A 19,250-nucleotide genomic window follows, 5' to 3' on the forward strand; every position below is an offset into this window, starting at 1 on the left:
CTGGGTTTCGATTTTTTTGTTGGACTAAAATATTGGGCATCCTTTTGTAATTTTTGACTTATAAACTTCTGGAAGTCGAAATTTATCGTGTTTTCGAGGGTATAAAGGATCGTGTCCTATCGTGCTGGATGTGGTGCTGCATACCTCTGAAACAAAAGAATTCTGACGACTAACTTGAGCTATTCAAATGTTTATAAAAGGAACCACATTTCAAAAACATTTTTAAATCTTTGACATAAGGACAATATTTAATCAAATTGGTACCAATTTTTGGCATAGTGAGGGTGCTAATCCTTCCTCATACGTAACTGACTCCCTATCCCGTTTTTCTCATATTTACGTAGGCCAAAATCGATTTAAATAAAACAAAGTGTTTTATTAGGTGACCCAATCACACCTAAATAAAAGATTGGTGACGACTCCACGTTTTGTTTTAAAAAAGTCGATCGTCCGTTTTTTTAATTTGAAAATGGTTTCGACATCTTGGCGACTCCACTAGGGACAAGAGAGTCTAGCCATAAAATTGATTATTTGTTGTCCTTTTGTCGAAGTATCGAAAATATGTTTTTTTTTGTATGATTGTTATGGTTCGGGCTTTTAAAATAATACTGCATTTCATTGCATGACCGCTGTGGTCACACCTTCTAAGTGGGAGTAAGAAACTATGCTTTCGTGAGGTTTTCACCTCCGCATGGGCTAGTGGATTGCTTCCGGGATACATCCGTACTTATGATTTCGTGAGATTTTCATCTCCGCACAGTCATAGGAAAATGTATTCCCCTGAATCGAACTCGATTCATATGAGCCTATAATGGGTGAGGATTGAGGAATCTGCTGGTTCAGGTACCTTATCTCTAGAACCGAACCACATATAGCGAACCTTAAGAGCTATCCTTGGGTGGAGCCGCATCAAGCTTTAGTATTTACCCATATATGTGTTATAATTATCTTTTCTGTGCTTGTATTTTATCACTATTATTTGATACTAGTGTTTTGCTTTGATTGTGTTTTGCATGACATTGCATACTAAAAAAGGTGTTGATTCGTATTCGATTACTAAGTTAGAAAGTTTGACGTGGAGAATGAATTTCTTAATAAAGTTGAGGATAATGCAGCCATCTGCGCATGGTCAGAGAAGTTACAATCGGAGAGAGGGGATAGTTTGGCCGAAGGATATACATCAAAGTTGTAGGAATTCACTCACGTCAATGTAGCACGGAATGAGTTGTAAGAGTTGAGAGATATATGGGCTCGTTAGGATGAAGGGACCAAACAGTTGTTCTATCAAAGCTATAGTGATATATCCTACTTGCTAGATATTAGGGTGGACAAGCATCTGTTCCGAGTTATGGTGCAATTTTAGAATTCTTCTTACAAGTGTTTCACTTTTAGGGAAGTGGATTTAGTACCTACCGTGGAGGAATATACTACTCTGTTCAGGTGTCCGAAAATTCAAGTTAGACGAGCTTATGCCAAGTTCTTTAATGGTTAGACTTTCGCGAAGAAATTGATGAATATTTCAGGGATGAGTGAGCCTTGGGTCACTGTTCGGATTCAATAAAAGGGAGATAGTAAATGTATCCCTTGGGAGAATTTGTGAGATTTGGTTTTAACGCATCCAGATGAAAGAAAGAGGGTCGATATCTTCGCCTTAAGCATCTATGGATTGGTAATTTTTCCTAAGGCTTTAAGGCACGTGGACGAGGAAGTCACTGACTTATTCAATCGTCTTGAGAAAGGAATCATACTTGTACCTGTAATATTGGTTGAGACGTTCAGATCCTTGAGCTTGTGTCGGAAGACGGGCTAGGGGTTGTTTATTGAATGTGCACAGCAGTTTATAGTGTGGTTTCATGGGCACTTTTGGAAGGTGGACAAGGTTTCTTATCGGGTCTTTTCTGAAGGATATTCCTCGCTAAAAGAGGAGGCAGCCATACAAAAGAGAGAGGATATCTCGGAGGAGAAGTGGATGGAAGTTCTTCAAAACCTTAAGGAGGGGGATATAGAGTGGAGAGCGTTTTGGATGGTTCCCGATGAGATCCTGTATCGATGCGAGAACTTTGACTGGGTACCGTTGTTAGGAATTTGGGGAGCTAATGGGTATACTTCATTACTTGCATTAAGGCAATACAAATCGAGGAAGTTTGTACCCACGATCTACGGGCTTTTTCAGTGTGAATCTCCTTTAAAAGTGACCACTATAAGAAGAAAGCTCGAGAGCTATCGGATGCTTAGAAGCAAACTCGCTGGATGAAGAGGTTGGTTGTTGGTTCCATGGTGACGCCTGAATATAATGGATGGTTTAGGAAAAGGGTCAATGATAATATTCCTAGGCCAAGTTTAGAAGATACTCGACTTATGGTGGAACAATTACAAATCGCCTCGTCAGAGTTGAAAATTATAAAGCAAGACTTCGAGAAGAAGAGTTTTGAGCCTGGGAAAAAGATCAAACAATTGGAGGAAGAGAAGATGCATCTGAGATTAGACGTTGATGTTTAGAGGTCAGAGGCCGAGAAGTGGAGAAAAGGGAAAAGTAAGGCTAAAAAAGATCTAGACAGTTTGAAGACATATTATAAGAAGTTACGCCTGTCTATGAGGACTGCGGGGTTAGGTAAAACTTCTGAACAATGACGCCATGAAATTCGAGAGGAAAAGACCAAAGCCGACCGATGGGAAAGGAAATTTCGAGAAGCTCAGACACGAAATGAGGATTTAGAGAATAGTGTTAGAAAGTAGAAACGAACGAGGTGAATTAAGGGTTAGAGTGGCAGAGCTCGAGAAGTCTCTTTATCAGTACCGAAGCCGCAATACTGTAATAGAGTTGAGAGCAAGCTTGAGTAAGATAGAAAAAATGAAAGGAAAAAGATAAGAATTAGAAGCATTACTACAAAGCTGTGAGATGTGGATTCAGTTTTTCGAAGCAAGTGAGGAGCGTTGGAAGGAATAGCTTCACCATGTGCAAGACCAAGTCAGAAACAGAGATTACATTATGGGGGAAGCCATAACCTAGATTCGGGAGGTAGCCGATTACTCGCAAGCTTTAGCGATACAAGCGGACACACTAAGCGTGAAGTACAAGTTAGAGTTAGATTGGGGGCAGGAGCTAGCCTCATTGCTTAGGAAAATTAAGACTTTGAGCATTAGAGTGAAGTTTAATTTGTAACTCAACTTTATGTAATGAATTCTATTTTCTAGTAAAGTTTTCTAAAGGGATTTGAATCAAAATTGATGCCTCCTTTGCATTCATGCATTTGCATTACATCACATCATAATGCATTAAAGGTCATAAAAAAGTTTCTGATTAATTAAAAATTATTTCAGTAATCTGGAAACCAACAACAACCAACCAACTACGCACCCCTACGGTACAAAGAAAAAGACCAAGTCAATGGATAAAAGACTTGAGAAATTGGAGCAAATGCAAAAGGACATGCAAGAACAAATGCAGTCACAGATGCAAGAGCAGCTAGCCAAGATTCAGCAGGAGATGAAAGAGCAAATGATGGAATCCCAAAGAAAGATGATGAGTCAGTTGTCCCAATTGCTGATAGGAAGAATGGATAAAGGAAAGGGTCCCGTGGACAATGTTGGGGAAAATAATGAAGACCCTCAATATCCTCTTGGCTTCACTCCGACACATGTATCTACACAACCTAAAATTAATCTACAGGGACCATCCGTTACGATCAGGCCTCAGTAGATTTAGGCTGGAGCTTCGATGCCAATGAATTTCCAAGCCGGCTCAAGCTTTAACCTTGTTAATAACTTGAATTATCTGCTTGTCCCTGATTTGGATGAAGTGGCAGAGGGGGAAAAGGCAAGGATGGAATCACAGAAGCAATTAGAGGAACGGTGTAAATGGCTGGAGGAAAAATTCAGGGCGATGGAAAATGCTGATAGTCATCCGGGATTGATGCTAAAGACCTGAGTTTGGTCCCAAACTTGGTCCTTCCCCCCAAATTCAAAATGCCTGAATATGAGAAGTACAATGGAATGAGCTGCCCTGAAGCTCATATCACTATGTTTTGCAGGCGAATGACGGGATACGTCAACAATGACTAGCTATTAAATCACTGCTTTCAGGACAGTCTGGTTGGGGCGGCATCTAAATGGTATAACCAAACTCAAGCCTTTATGAAATAATATAGTCATGTGACGGACATGACTCCTGACAGGATCACTCTCTAGAATATGGAGAAGAAACCAAATGAAAGTTTCAGATAGTATGCGCAAAGATGGAGAGAAGTTGCCATACAAGTTCAGCTGCCGCTTCTAGAAAAAGAAACCATGATGCACTTTATCAACACTTTGAAGGCTCATTTTATCACTCATATGTTGGGGAGTGCCACCAAAAGCTTCTCAGACATAGTAATGACATGCGAAATGATTGAAAATGCTGTGAGGAGCGGCAAAATTGAAGTTGGGGAAAGTACCAAAAGATCGGCCCCGAGGAAAAGAGATAACGAAGTGAAAAACACGATCACATTTAGTAAGGTCAGTCCAAGTCACTCACCGTAAACCAACCAAAGACGGTGACCGCCAATCAACATAGCACTGTGAGACTAGAATCCAATGCGAGGGCGAACATAGAAAGGCCACACTTCACCCCTATACCCATGACGTATAGGGAGCTGTACCAGAACCTATTCAACGCTTATGTAGTGTCCCCTTTCTACCTGAAACCATTGCAACCCCCGTTTCCCAAATGGTATGACACAAACGCCCAATGCGAATACCATGCGGGAATCACTGGGTATTCGATTGAAAACTGGACCGCGTTCAAGAAGCTAGTTGAAAGATTCATTAAGATGGGGATTATAAGGTTTGATGACCCAGCCGTACCCAATGTAGCTGGAAACCCGCTCCCCAATCATACTGACCAAGGAGCAAATGGGATAAGCGAAGGCAGAAGCAAAAAGATCAAGTATAAGGTTGCAGACGTCAGGACCCCATTGAGACGGGTATGGAAGGAGATGGTCAAGAGAGGATTAATCGTGTTGGATTCGAGAGAAGAATTTGAAGAAGAGAGGGACTACTGTGAGTTCCACAGTGAGGTGGGGCATGAAATTCAAGAGTGTGTGGAGTTTAGGGCCCTGGTACAGGACATGATGAACAACAGAGAAATAGAGTTTTATGAAGAAACTGAAAACCCCGGAGAGGGAGATATATACGCGTCAGAGGGAGAATCGACGGTGCAGAACCAAACAGTTAACTACCCCGTAGTCATCATATCACAACCCAAAAATAATGAAGCAGGAGTGCAAATGCCACCGAGAGTCATAATCCAAAGACCTACAGTTTTCCCCTATAAAGACAGTAAGAGGGTCTCATGGAATTACGACTATAACGTGACAATCCCAGGAAAAGAGAACCTGGTTGACGCTTTAAAAGAGGACCAAGATAGGGGCTCCTATACACGTAGCAGGAGACGCTACGATTCAGCAAGCGAGAAAGCAGAACCCGTAAAAAGAAAAGCTACAGTGGTTGAAGAGATGAAGGAAAAACGGTCAAATCTAAACTTCTTGTTAATGAGCCGGTCAACGAAGAGGATGCTAAGGAGTTTTTAAAGTTTCTAAAGCACAGCGAATACATTGTTGTGGAACAACTGCGTAAACAACCAGCTCGTATCTTGGTGCTGGCCTTACTTCTAAGTTCGAAAGTCCATCGCAGCGCGCTAATGAAAGTTTTGAAGGAAACATATGTTGCCAATGATATCTCCGTCAACAAGCTGGATCGTTTGGCTAGCAATATAAGTGCCGATAACTTTATCTTCTTCAATGACGATGAGATACCACCCGGTGGCAGGGGTCAACTAAAGCTTTACATATCATCACACGCGACCAGGAGTACTGATTGACAACGAGTCGACCTTGAATGTTCTACCATTGTCCACACTAAGTAGATTACCTGTAGACAGCTCTCACATAAAAGAGTGCCAGAATATAGTGAAGGCATTCGATGGTACAGAGAGAAGGGTGATGGGCAGAATTGAGATACCTCTTCTGATCGGGCCAAACATATATGAGGTGTATTTCCTGGTGATAGATATCAAGCCTTCATACAACTGCTTATTGGGGAGGCCTTGGATACATTCAGCTGGGGCAGTGCCTTCATCGTTGCATCAAAAGTTGAAGTTAGTATCAGATGGGCAGTTGATAACAATAAATACTGAAGAGGATATCATTGCAGTTGTAAGCAGTGATGCACCCTATTTGGAGACAGATGACGAAGTAATTGAATGCTCATTTCAGTCTTTGGAATTTGTTAACGCAACATTCATTACTGAGGAGAGCAAGATTCTGACGCCGAAATTATCCAAAACTACAAGGATGAGTCTGCAGTTGATAGTTGGAAAAGGAGCTATACCGGGAAGAGGACTTGAGAGACATCTCCAAGGAAGGGTTGAAACACCAGTATTGAAGGATAAGAGAGACCGTTTCAGCTTAGGATTTAAGCCGAATGCGAGACAAAGGAAAAATGAGCTGGAAAAGCAACAAGAAAGAATGAGAGTACAGTTGAAGGGGGAGGAAATCAAATGGGAGCCAATGATATTCCCCCATATATCGAAAACTTTTGTCCGGAGGAATCATTCATCCCGAGAGAGGCACGCCAAGAAAGAAAGCCACAGAAGGAGAGTTGGAAAACTTAGACATTAACGCCACATACGAAGAAGGGGCTGGAGGAGAAAATTTGTCGGGCATTTGCCCCTACATACCTGGAAATGTTCTGGATAACCGGACTGCGGAAGAGATTCCTGTAGTTTTTAGAACTGACTCAGAGTAATGTCTAAAACACACTTATGGCTCTAGGCCTAGGAGTAATAAGAATCTTTTGTGAAATAGGCTTATGTTAAAAAATGTTATTTCAATAAAATGCACAGTTATTATCATTTTGAGTAGATATTCGTTCATTCTTTCCATTTCATTCATAATCATATTATACAAATGATTACTTTCGGATTCTTTTGTCCTTCGGACATTCTTTTAAATATTCTTTCGTTCTTCATTCATAATCATACCATACAGATAAGTATTCTTAAATTCTTTTGGTTCTTTGTATCTTCTTTCATCCTCATAGCAGGTCCCCAGATATCAATGATATGAGTGACACTGCTAGTACCTCAGAGTCTCCTTTTGAGCGAGATATGTGTATGGAGGATTCTCAGAATTTCGAAGATGACCAAAGTTGTAACCTGTCTCCTGATTTGTTGAGGATGGTAGAACAAGACGAGAAACAAATCCTACCTCACAAAGAATCAGTAGAAATTGTGAGCTTAAGAGAGGGACAAGAGGTGAAGATCGGGACTTGTATCACCATGGAGATGAAGCGAGACCTTATCGAATTACTTCAAGAATTCAAAGATGTCTTCGCAAGGTCATACCAAGATATGCCCGGGTTGAACACTGATATTGTGGTGCATCGACTCCCCATAAGGGAAGAATGTAAGCTAGTTCAGCAAAAACACCGAAGAATGAGGCCCGACATCTTGCTAAAAATAAAAGAAGATGTTAGAAAGCAGTTTGACCCTGGATTTTTAAATGTGGTAAAATACACATAGTGGGTAGCCAACATCATCCCCGTCCCAAAGAAGGATGGAAAAGTACGAATGTGTGTAGACTACAAATATTTGAATAAAGTCAGCCCGAAAGATAATTTTCCACTACCTCATATTGACACCCTAGTGGACAACACGGTAGGACACTCATTGTTTTCCTTCATGGACGGTTTCTCCGGATATAACCAGATCAAGATGCATCTTGAAGATATGGAGAAGACCACATTTGTAACCATGTGGGGCACGTTCTAGTACAAGGTGATGCCGTTTGGACTGAAAAATGCGGGGGCAACATATCAAAGGGCCATGGTAACCCTGTTCCACGACATGATGCACAAAGAAATCAAAGTTTATGTTGGTGATATGATCGCAAAGTCCCAAACAGAGAAGAAGCATGTACAAGTCCTGAGAAAGTTGTTCTTAAGGTTGAGGAAGTTTCAGCTAAAACTCAATCCGGCCAAATATACCTTCGGAGCCAAGTCTAGAAAGCTTTTCGGATTCATGGTTAGTGAGAAAGGGATTGAGATCGATCCAGACAAAGTTAAAGCCATACAAGAGCTATCTCCACCGCGTACTCGGAAAGAGGTTCGAGGCTTTCTAGGAAAATTAAGTTACATCGCTCGGTTCGTCTCACAACTACAACCCAGGTGTATGGGATGAAGAATGCCAAAGGGCTTTCGACAAGGTCAAATGGTACTTATCCAACGCTCTGGTGCTGATGCCACCTAACCCCGATAAGCTATTGATACTGTGTTTGGCAGTATTTGAGAATTCTATGGGATGCGTACTTGGTCAGCGTGATGAGTCAGGAAGGAAAGAAAAAGCTATTTACTATCTTAGTAAAAAGTTCACTGAATGTGAGACGAGATATTCGCCGATAGAAAAGTTGTGTTATACCTTGGTTTGGACAACTCGAAGGTTGAGGCAGTATATGTTGTATCACTCTACTTGGCTCATCTCAAAACTAGAGCCTTTAAAGTACATGATGGAGTCACCAACTTTGAATGGAAGGATGGCCCGATGGCAAACTCTGCTATCTGAATTTGACAGAGTCTATGTGAACCAGAAAGCAGTAAAAGGAAGTGCAATAGCAGATTTTCTAGCCAGTAGAGCTTTGGAAGATTACGAGCTCTTGAACTTTTATTCCCGAATGAAGACCTGATGTGTGTTGCGACCATTGAATAAGGTGCTCTAGAAGAACTTCCCTGGAAACTAAACTTCGATGGGGAGTCAAATGCTATGGGTAATAGAATCGGGGCAGTTTTGGTATCTCCAAACGAAGATCACTATCCATTTATTAGTAAATTAGATTTTGATTATACGAATAACATGGCAGAATACGAAGCGTGCATCATGGGTATCCGTGCAGCCATAGAATGCAAGATTAAAGTGCTGGAGGTGTATGGAGATTCTGTGTTAGTAATTTATCAACTCAAAGGAGAATAGGAGACCAGAGATCCCAAGTCAATCGATTATCGAAAACTGGTCCTTGAATTGGTTAAAGAGTTCGATGACATTACCTTCTGCTACCTTCCACGGGACGAAAATCAGATAGCCGATGCTTTGGCTATCTTGGCTTCCATGATCAAAGTGAATAAACAAGAAGATGTCAAACCCATCCGAATGAGTATTTATGAAACTTTGGCTCATTGTTACAATATTGAAGAAGACGAAGAAAAAGATGACCACCCTTGGTTTCACGATATATTGCAATACGTGAAGAATCGTGGGTACCCGGACCAGGCAAGCGAGAATGACAAAAGGACACTGAGAAGATTGACCATTGACTATGTCTTAGATGAGGAGATCCTATACAAAAGAAAAAAGGATCAAGTGCTATTAAGATGCGTAGACGCTATAAAGGCTAAGAAAATCTTAGAAGAAGTCCATGAGGGTGTCTGTGGGACACACGCTAATGGCTTTACAATGGCCAGACAAATTATGAGATTTGGGAATTATTGGTCCACTATGGAAGGAGACTGTGTCAATTATGCCAAATCTATGGAGACAAAATTCATGTGCCTCTTTCACCGCTGCATGTCATGACTTCCCTATGGCCTTTCTCTATGTGGGGTATAGATGTGATTGGACCAATATCTCCGAAAGCTTCCAATGGGCATCGGTTCATCTTTGTGGTTATCGACTACTTCACCAAATGGGTAGAAGCTGCTTCATATGCCAATGTTACAAAGTCGGCAGTGAGCAAATTTCTAAAAAAAGAGATCATATGTCGATATGGAATGCCGGAGAGGATCATATCTGATAATGCATTAAACTTAAACAATAGTACGATAGCGAAAGTCTGCAGTCAGTTCAAGATCAGACCCCACAACTCGTCACCATATTGCCCAAAAGTGAATGGGGCAGTGGAAGTGGCCAATAAAAACATTAAGGAGATTATGGGGAAAATGATTGAGACCTACAAAGATTGGCATGAGAAGTTACCATTTGCCTTCTTGGCTTATCGAACATCAGTCAGAACCTCTACTGGGGCAACGCCTTTCTCTTTGGTTTACAGAATGGAAGTGGTTTTGCCAATCGAAGTCGAGATCCCATCCCTTCGAGTATTGTCGGAGTTAAAGTTAGATGAAGCAGAGTGGATCCAGTCTCGATACGATCAATTGAACTTGATTGAGGAAAAGAGGCTAAGAGTTATCTGTCATGGTCAGATGTACCAAAAACGAATGATGCGGGCTTATGACAACAAGGTTCGCCCAATAGAGTTTCATGAGGGAGATCTGGTTCTGAAAAATATCTTTCCTATACAGAAGGATTTTAGAGGAAAATGGATGCCCAATTGGGAGGGGACTTACGTTGTGAAGAAAGCTTTCTCCAGAGGAGCGTTAATTCTAGCCGAAATGGATAGTAAAAACTTGCCCAATCTCGTGAATTCGGATTCCGTTAAAAAGTATTTTACCTAAAGAGGGAGAGGCCAAGGTGAAAACCCGCAAAGGGCGCTTTGAGACCAAGAAAAAAAAATGGAAAGGCCAAGGTGAAAACCCACAAAGGGCACTTTGAGACCAAAGGGGTTTTGAGTTGAAAACCCGAAAACGGGTAGCTCAAATCTTGAATACGAGACATGTGGTATTCTTGTCCTCCCTAAATTAACAAGAGGAAATAATAGTACATCTTGGAGCATCAACAAAATACGCGGGATCTTCTGAACACATATTTAGCTCGAAATGGCCTTTGAGAAGTTGGAATAGTGAAGCTCGTGCTGCGATATCTGGGGCACTTTTTTCTCATTTTATTTTTTACCTTAGCAGACTTACTATCCTACTTAATTTATTCACTTTGAGTTTTACTCTCAATAAAATTCCATCTTGTCCATTATGATAATCTCTTTCGAGCATTTTTCGTTGAAATCATGATTTTTGGACTGATAATATTCACACAAAAGAAGTTATGCATATTACTCTGGAAGGTCTCTAAATGGTACAAGGACCTGACATAGGGCCACTAGTCAGGACTAACCAGATTCAAAAGTTGGAAACATTAGAAAAAGAATAGTCCAAATTGTGACTATCTCTTCAAATTTTCTGTCAAAGATACCGGCTAAACAAGAAGACATGATAGCACAACAATGACAGAACCCTGATGAACTATGAGTAATGATACCTTAAGCATTTAAAAAGGAATCACTCTCATGACATTTCTACATTCATAATTATTCATCTAGTTAGGAGCATTTGACTCATGTTGATCATGGCATCCTAATTATTTGGCATAAGCATAGGTACAGGGAACTGATTCTACAAATCATGCCCTTAGAGGACGGTGTAGCAACATCGGTGAATTCACAGATCTTGTCTCCCTGAAGTTGTAGTGGAACAGATCAAAGACGGCAAGCCTTAACCCCTTAAGTAGTAGGGTAACAGGCCGAAGATTGTAGATCTTGCCTTCCTAAGCAGTAGTGGAGCAGATCGAAGAAGTAAGGCTTAACCCCCTAAGTAGTAGGGTAACAGGCTAAAGATTGTAGATCTTGTTTCCCTAAACAGTAGTGGAGCAAATCAAAGAAGCAAGCCTTAACCACCTAAGTAGTAGGTTAATAGGATGAAGATTGAAGATCTTATCTCCCTGAAGTTGCAGTGGAATAGATCGAAGACGGTGAACCTTAACCCCCTAAGTAGTAGGGTAACAAGCTAAATTGCATATCTTATCTCCCTAAAGTTGCAGTGGAACAGATCAAAGAAAGCAAGCCTTAACCCCCTCAGTGGTAGGGTAACAGGTTGAAGATCATAGATCTTGTCTCCCTAAAGTTGCAGTGGAACAGATCAAAGACGGTGAACCTTAACCCCCTAAGCAGTAGGGTAACAGGCTGAAAATTGCAGATCTTATCTCCTTGAAGTTGTAGTGGAGCAGATCGAAGCCACAATCCTTATCTCTTTGAAGTTGCAGTAGAGTAGGATAAAAATACACGAACCATATGTCCCTGAGGTTGCAATGGAGCAGCTGCGGTAGAACAGATTAAAAGCTACAAGACTAGTCTCTTTAGAGATACAGCGGAGCAAATTGGAGCAACAATTCCTATATCCCTGAAGTTGTAGAGGATCAGAACAAGGCTACCTCGAAGAAGAAGAACACCAAAGAAGTCATGATTCTGCGAGACCGGGAAAAATTGGCCCTCTTTGGAATCTTTGCTCTATTCTCGTTACATGATAATGAGCAAAGAGGGGCAGCTATAAACAGGCCAATTTGCCCGGGTCCACATCAAAGCCCAAAATAATAAAAAAAAAACCTAATTACAGTCCAAAAATTCAAGGCCCAAGTGGCCCAAAATCAAAATAGTTTCAGAAACCCTAGGTTTATTAGGTGCACCGCAGCCAACACCCCTATGTACGGCGTCCGTGCGCCCAAAGCCTGGCTCCGTACCCTCCGTGCCGCCACGCGCACCTCCATACGCCTCACACCAAGTGCCAGCACACGCCCAGTACCCCGTACATGCAAACGAACAAGAGAACGACAACAAAAAGCAAGAAAAATATTGTATTTCTATATTTATTTTTCTTTTAGTTTTTGGCTATAAAGCCAACACTGCCATTGTATGTTTTTTTTACGCACACAGAACAGAGAAAAAGAAATCAAAAATAGTAAAGGTGATTTCAAGCTTCTTTGTTCCTTCTCTTTCGATTTATTTTCCTTTTCATTGGCTCGATTTCCTTTTTTAGTATGTGAATCGACACCGATGAATACCCAAATATCTTGAAAATATAAAGATTCGGGCGAGGATCGAATGTTTGTTTCTTTTGAATTTCTGCTTTGTTTTTAAAGAGATTAACGCATGATTTGAGTTTTTTTTAAAGAAGAAAAGGAGAGGGATTAATTTACCTAATTTTCATGGGTGATCTTTGTGGGCAAGATCGGATCTCTATTCGTGCACCGTCGACCATCAAATCGAATGGTGGGTTCGGCGGCTACAAAATAAGGCTCTAGCAGGTTGATTTTAGGCTGTAAATATTTGTTAAAAGGTTGGCTGCAAAGAAAATGGGATAAGAGAGCTGCTACTCCGAAAACCTAATGGTTTATGGCTTGAAAAAAGGGAATTGCCATTAAATGGCTTTTAATTTTGAAATAAATTGAAATGGTGGTGTTTAAGGGTGGGGACCGCGTGTTGATCCATGCCCAGACCCAATTTGTGCATTTGAATGTCAAATGGGAAATTTCCACGATTAATCCCTCACTTTTTACGCAGCATTTCAGCAGACCCCCATTGGCATCCATGTGTTTTAATTTTTCCCCAAAAATTTGTACGCTATTTCATTTTAGTTCGCTCCAAGGTGCAGCGTTTTGAGACCTGAATTATTTCCAGTTCTAGTCCTTGTACATTTATATGCTTTGCACGTTTTTTAAACTATTTTATTTGTAAATTATCCCTTTTATTTTAGGTGTAATCTTAATTTGGTCTTTTATTTGTATAATCTGCTAATTTAAAATACTCTTAATATTTTTGTATATGTTAATTTATTTTAATGATTTTATTTGTTTTCATTTGTTCAATTATTTTGAGGTTTCTTTTATCTTATTATTTTTACATTTTGCACAATATTTTTTCTTAAAAATATTTTATACATATTAGTATACATATTATTCTCATTGAGTGTTCAATTTATAATACCTATTATTTTGAAGATTCACAATATTTTTGTACATGAGTTGAGCCATCTTAATAACTTTAGTTTGTTTTATAAAATCATTGTCGAAACCATCTTTCAAAATTTTAAATTTAATGAAAAACGGGGGATCGACTTTTTAAAAAACGAAAATAGAGTCGCCACCGATCCTTTTTTGTTTAGGTGTGACCAGATTACCTAGAAATTTGGTTATTTTAATAAAATATTTCTTTTTACTAAAACAACGATTTTGTCCTACGTAAATATGAGAAAATGGATTCGGGAGTCGGTTACGTATGAGGAAGGGTTAGCACCCTCATTACGCCCAAAATTGGTACCAAATCGATTAGATACTGTCTTTATGTCTAAAATTTAAAAATGTTTTTGGAATGTGGTTCCTTTTAATAACATTTGAATAACCCGAGTTGGTCATCAAAATTCTCTTGTTTCAGAGGAATATAGCATCATATCCAGCACGATAAGACACGATCCTTTATACCCTCAAAAACATGATAAATTTTGACTTCCAAAAGTTTATAGGTTGAAAACCGCAAAAGGATGCCCAATTATTTAGTCCAACGAAAAAATCGAAACCTAGCGCAATAGGGCACGATTCTTCGAATTTCTAGATATCGGACATTGCCTTATTTTAGAATTTAGAGAACATGAGTGAAATTTTAAAGGAATATTCGACTATTTTGAACAAACAGGAAATTGCAACCCAGCATGATAAGGCACGATTCCCCAAATTGTCAAACATCGAGTATTACCTTCGTTTTGAAGAGCTTTTAAAGACTCGAGTGAAATTCCAAAGGAATCTTCGATTGTTTTGAACAAATGAGAAATCGCAACCCAGCACGATAGGGCACGATTCTCGAATTTCCATACATCGAGTATCGCCTTTGTTTTAAAGAATTTTTAAAAACATGAGTGAAATTTCGAAGGAATATTCGATTGTTTTGAACAAACGGGAAATCGCAACCCAGCACGATAGGGCACGATTCCCGAATTGCCAAACATTGAGTATCGCCTTCGCTTAAAGAATTTTTAAATGAATAATTATAAAAATAGCTTAAAATGCCTTAGTACGACTTGAAATAAAACGAAGTTAATTCTAAAGATTTGGACATTATAAAACCAAATTTCGTAAACCGAGTGGAAAACAATGATATGGGATAATATACACATGAGATACAATCAATTAACAAACTAATAATTAAGTATAACTAACCTAAAAAATGTAACCCGACTACAATCATGCATGGGAAATAATTGATATAATAATGCAATGATGAAAATAACAATATAACAATTCGATACAACCAAAACAATACACATAATACATAGCATGATATAAAATAGTCAATGCAAGACGTAAAAAAAGCAACAACATAGCAATTAGAAGCTAATGTGCTATAACGATTTTAAAATAATAACGAATAAATGGACACATAGTATGTAGGTTGACAAATTTGTATAAAAACTAAGGATAGATATATAATTTTTGAATAGATATTGTAGAATAAAAGTTTGAATCAAATTGTATGTAAGATATTTTAAACACAAATTCATTTAAAAGTTGACAAAGTACATGATAATTTAAATAATATATATAATACGAAAGAATAATAAAGATATATGACAAGACATAATACACAAAATAGATTTATAAAACATATGTACATGTAAATTTATTGTAAAAAGATCATGAGATTAATAATAATATATAAAAATTTTAAGTTAGTCTAAAAATTATATACATACCCTTATATCAAAAACATTTAAATAAGAGGCTATATAAAACACAAAAGTAATATAATATAAAGGAACATTCAAAAATAGTAATTTTATAATTACAAAGATGAAGTTTCTAAAATAGTTTCATATATATATAAAGAAAATACTTGATAAATCATAAAGCAAGAAGTGTTTTAAAAAGAAAAATCTATTAAAGTAATAAGTGTATTAATACATATACATATAAATTTAAAAGCAAGTACATGTAAAATGACATAGAATTGATAATATGTATAGGACTAAATTAATTTTATTATAAATTACACAATAGATTTAAGAACATGCTTATTTATGTAAGAAAACTATATGTATAAAATGTATAGGTTTAATAATGTATATAAATCAAATATATGTAATAATATAAATAAGTATAAAAATAATTTAAATTTTATGCAAAACATATATACAAAACATATTAGAATAGCAAAAATATATGTTAGAACACATGGATAGAGTCAAAAACCATTATATGTATGAAATAACATTAACTTTATTATAAGGTATATATATATGTATAATAATGTAAAGGAAATAAACATTTATAAAATATACGAAATGTGATGATGACATTGCAAAAAAAAAAAATTACAATGACAAAGTAACAATTACCAAAGTTGTTTAAAAAGTACAAATAATTGATTAAGAATAAAAAAAGGGCTATAAAACAAAAAAAAATAAATTAAAATTAAACTAAAACAAAGCGATAATTCGAAAATTAACAATAATAACAATAGGGACCAATATGCCATGCGCGAAGATGCGTGGGGACTTAAGCTGGAAATAACCCAGCTCCCAAAACGCAGTGCTCAGGCGCGGATCCCTTTGCAAACAAGCATAAATTTCGGGGCTAAATTAAAAGAAATAAATAAAACAAATGGTATGCTATTGAATGACCACGCAAGGAGGAAGGACCTAGCGTGAAATTAACCCTTTTAAACAAAGAAGCGAGGATCTGGCCTACCCGAAGGGTCAACACGCAGATCCTAGCCCCCTCTTTTGAGACGGCGTCGTTTCAAGGCTGTTGAGCCTTACCTGAAACGGCGTCACTTCGTGCCTTCCAATTAAAAGGAAAATTAGCCTAGAAATCAAGGCATTTCGGCAGAACAAAAGGGGAAATTGAAAAACCTAAAAGCTTGCCCTTATTCCATCTGCCGTTCGACCCCCATTCTGCCATTGTAATCAATGGACAGTGGTCCAAAGTGGTTCCTCACGTTCAAGGTTCGTCAATTTCGACCTTGAAATCTCCTCTCAAACTCCAATGTCTACGAAGGAGATGAGGATTTCAGTCGTTTATTCACGAAGGTAAACTCCCTCCTTATTTCATTATACTAAGAAAACACATACAAAACGAAAAGAAAGAGGAAAAACATATTCAAAAGAGGAAACACAAGACGCACGAAATCACCTTTTTTTAATTTTTTGGTTGCTTTTGTATTCAATATGCCTTTTTTTGTGCGTGTTCTCTGTGAGCGTAAAAAACTTACAAGTGATTCTCTTTAGGCTTTATAGTCGAGAGAAGAAAAATAAAAATAAAATATACAATTTTTTGCTATTTTCTTGTGTCTGTTGTTTTCTTGTGTTTGGTGTGCAGGTACGGGTGCTGTGTTGGCATACGGAGGCGCGGGCGTGGCTGCTGGAGGGTACGGAGGCTGGGGCTACTGTCCGGTTGTGGCGCATCTGCTGCTAGGGCTAGGGTTTGCCAAATTTGGTTTAGTATTTGGGCCGTTTGGGCTCATTTTGGGTGTTGGGCCATTGTCTTTGGGTCATGGGGTTTATTTAGGATTGGATTTTGAGTAATTTTGATATTTGGTTTTATTTATTGTATTTTTTATTGCTTGTACGGGCCCGGGCCAAAATTGGGCCTTACAATCATCATTTTAAAATCCTTTTTGCATTAAGCTATTTTAATACTTTTATATAACCTCTTGTTTAAATATTTTTATATATATTAATACATCTATTACTTTAATAAATTTTTCTATTTAAAATACTTCTTGCTTTATGATTCAGCAAGTATTTTTCTTTATGAATATATGAAACTATTTTAGGAACTTCATCTTTGTATTTATAAAATTGTTATTTTGGAATGTTTCTTTATATTATATTATTTTTATGTTTTATATAGTATCTCATTTGAATGTTTTCTATGTATAATGGTACGTATATAATTTATAGATTAACTTAATTTTTTATATATATTATTAATCTCATGCTATTTTTACAATAAATCTATTTATATATGCATGTTTTGTAAATCTATTATGTGTATTATATCTTATCATGTATTTTTATTATTCTTTTATATTTTACATATTATTTAAGTTATCGTGTACATTGTCAATTTTTAAATGAATTTGTGTTTAAAATATTTTGCCTATAATTTGATTCAAACTTTTATTCTATAATATCTATTTCCATAATTATATATCCCTAGTTTTTATGCAAATTTGTCAACTTATATATTATGTGTTCATTAATTCATCATTATTTTGGAAAATGTCTTATACCGCATTGACTTCTAAATTCCATTTTGTTTTGTACATGTTTTGTTGGTTGATTTATATGGTGCCATACATTGTCGTTGCATATTATTTATTCATTGTTTTGTATTGTTATATTAATTATTCGCCGTACATGCTTGAAAATTGGGTTATATTTTTAGATTAATCATATTTAATTGTTTATTTTGTTAGTTGATTAAATAAGACTATTTTATCTTTATTCATCAAGTGTTATATTTTATGTGTGTATATCATCCCATGATCATTGTTTTCCTTTTGATTTATGAAATATTGCTTTGTAACTTCCAACTCTTTAAAACTAAGTATTCCGTTTTATTTCAAGTCGAATTAATGCGTTTTAAGCTAGTTTTATAATCATGTCTTTAAAAATTCTTTAAAACGAAGGCAATGTTTGATGTTTGGCAATTCGGGGAATCGTGCCCTATCGTGCTAGGTTGCAATTTCCCGTTTGTTCAAAATAATAGAATATTCCTTTGGAATTTCATTCATGTCTTTAAAAATTCTTTAAAATGAAGGCAACGTTCGATGTTTGGTAATTCGGGGAATCGTGCCCTATCGTGCTGGGTTGCAATTTCCCGTTTGTTCAAAATAATCGAATATTCCTTTAGAATTTCACTCATGTTTTCTAAATTCTAAAACAAGGCAATGTTCAATGTCTAGAAATTCGAGGAATCGTGCCCTACTGTGCTGGGTTTCGGTTTTTTCGTTGGACTAAAATATTGGGCATCCTTTTGTAATTTTTGACATATAAACTTCTGGAAGTCAAAATTTATCATGTTTTCGAGGGTATAAAGGATCGTGTCCTATTGTGCTGGATGTGATGCTGCATACCTCTGAAACAAAAGAATTCTGACGACTAACTTGAGCTATTCAAATGTTTATAAAAGGAACCACATTTCAAAAACATTTTTAAATCTTAGACATAAGGACAATATTTAATCAATTTGGTACCAATTTTTGGCGTAGTGAGGGTGCTAATCCTTCCTCATACGTAACCGACTTCCGAACCCGTTTTCTCATATTTACGTAGGCCAAAATCGATTTAAATAAAACAAAGTGTTTTATTAGGTGACCCAATCACACCTAAATAAAAGATTGGTGGTGACTCCACGTTTTGTTTTAAAAAAGTCGATCGTCCGTTTTTTTAATTTTAAAATAGTTTCGACACTAAAAACCAGATTTTTAGTAAGAGGATGATAAATCAGATTTTTCCTTCTGATTTTCAGCTTTTTCATCCTAAAAAAATTCAAATTCATCTAAAAATAC

The 19,250-nt window shown here is 37.4% G+C and overlaps 1 protein-coding gene and 1 long non-coding RNA gene across 2 annotated transcripts; both read left to right on the forward strand.

Annotated features, from left to right (window-relative positions):
• Nucleotides 1-7,885: 7,885 nt before the first annotated feature.
• Nucleotides 7,886-9,938, forward strand: LOC107917208 (uncharacterized). Its single transcript, XM_016846585.1, has 3 exons — nucleotides 7,886-8,140; nucleotides 9,002-9,388; nucleotides 9,843-9,938. Exons 1-3 carry the CDS (start codon nucleotides 7,886-7,888, stop codon nucleotides 9,936-9,938), a joined length of 738 nt encoding a protein of 245 aa, XP_016702074.1.
• Nucleotides 9,939-16,351: 6,413 nt separating this feature from the next.
• LOC121204662 (uncharacterized) lies at nucleotides 16,352-17,364 on the forward strand. Its single transcript, XR_005899860.1, has 2 exons — nucleotides 16,352-16,764; nucleotides 17,054-17,364. It is a non-coding gene; the product is annotated as an uncharacterized lncRNA (long non-coding RNA).
• The last annotated feature ends 1,886 nt before the right edge of the window (nucleotides 17,365-19,250 follow it).

Source organism: Gossypium hirsutum, chromosome A01, assembly GCF_007990345.1.
Source record: "Gossypium hirsutum isolate 1008001.06 chromosome A01, Gossypium_hirsutum_v2.1, whole genome shotgun sequence".
Taxonomy (NCBI): domain Eukaryota; kingdom Viridiplantae; phylum Streptophyta; class Magnoliopsida; order Malvales; family Malvaceae; genus Gossypium; species Gossypium hirsutum.

Coding starts and splice junctions, on each gene's coding strand:
- LOC107917208 (XM_016846585.1), top strand. CDS start 7,886: ATGCACAAAGAAATCAAAGTTTATGTTGGTGATATGATCGCAAAGTCC. Junction 8,141..9,001: donor CACCGCGTACTCGGAAAGAG/GTTCGAGGCTTT, acceptor AAAGGAGAATAG/GAGACCAGAGATCCCAAGTC. Junction 9,389..9,842: donor ACAAAAGAAAAAAGGATCAA/GTGCTATTAAGA, acceptor CTTAAACAATAG/TACGATAGCGAAAGTCTGCA.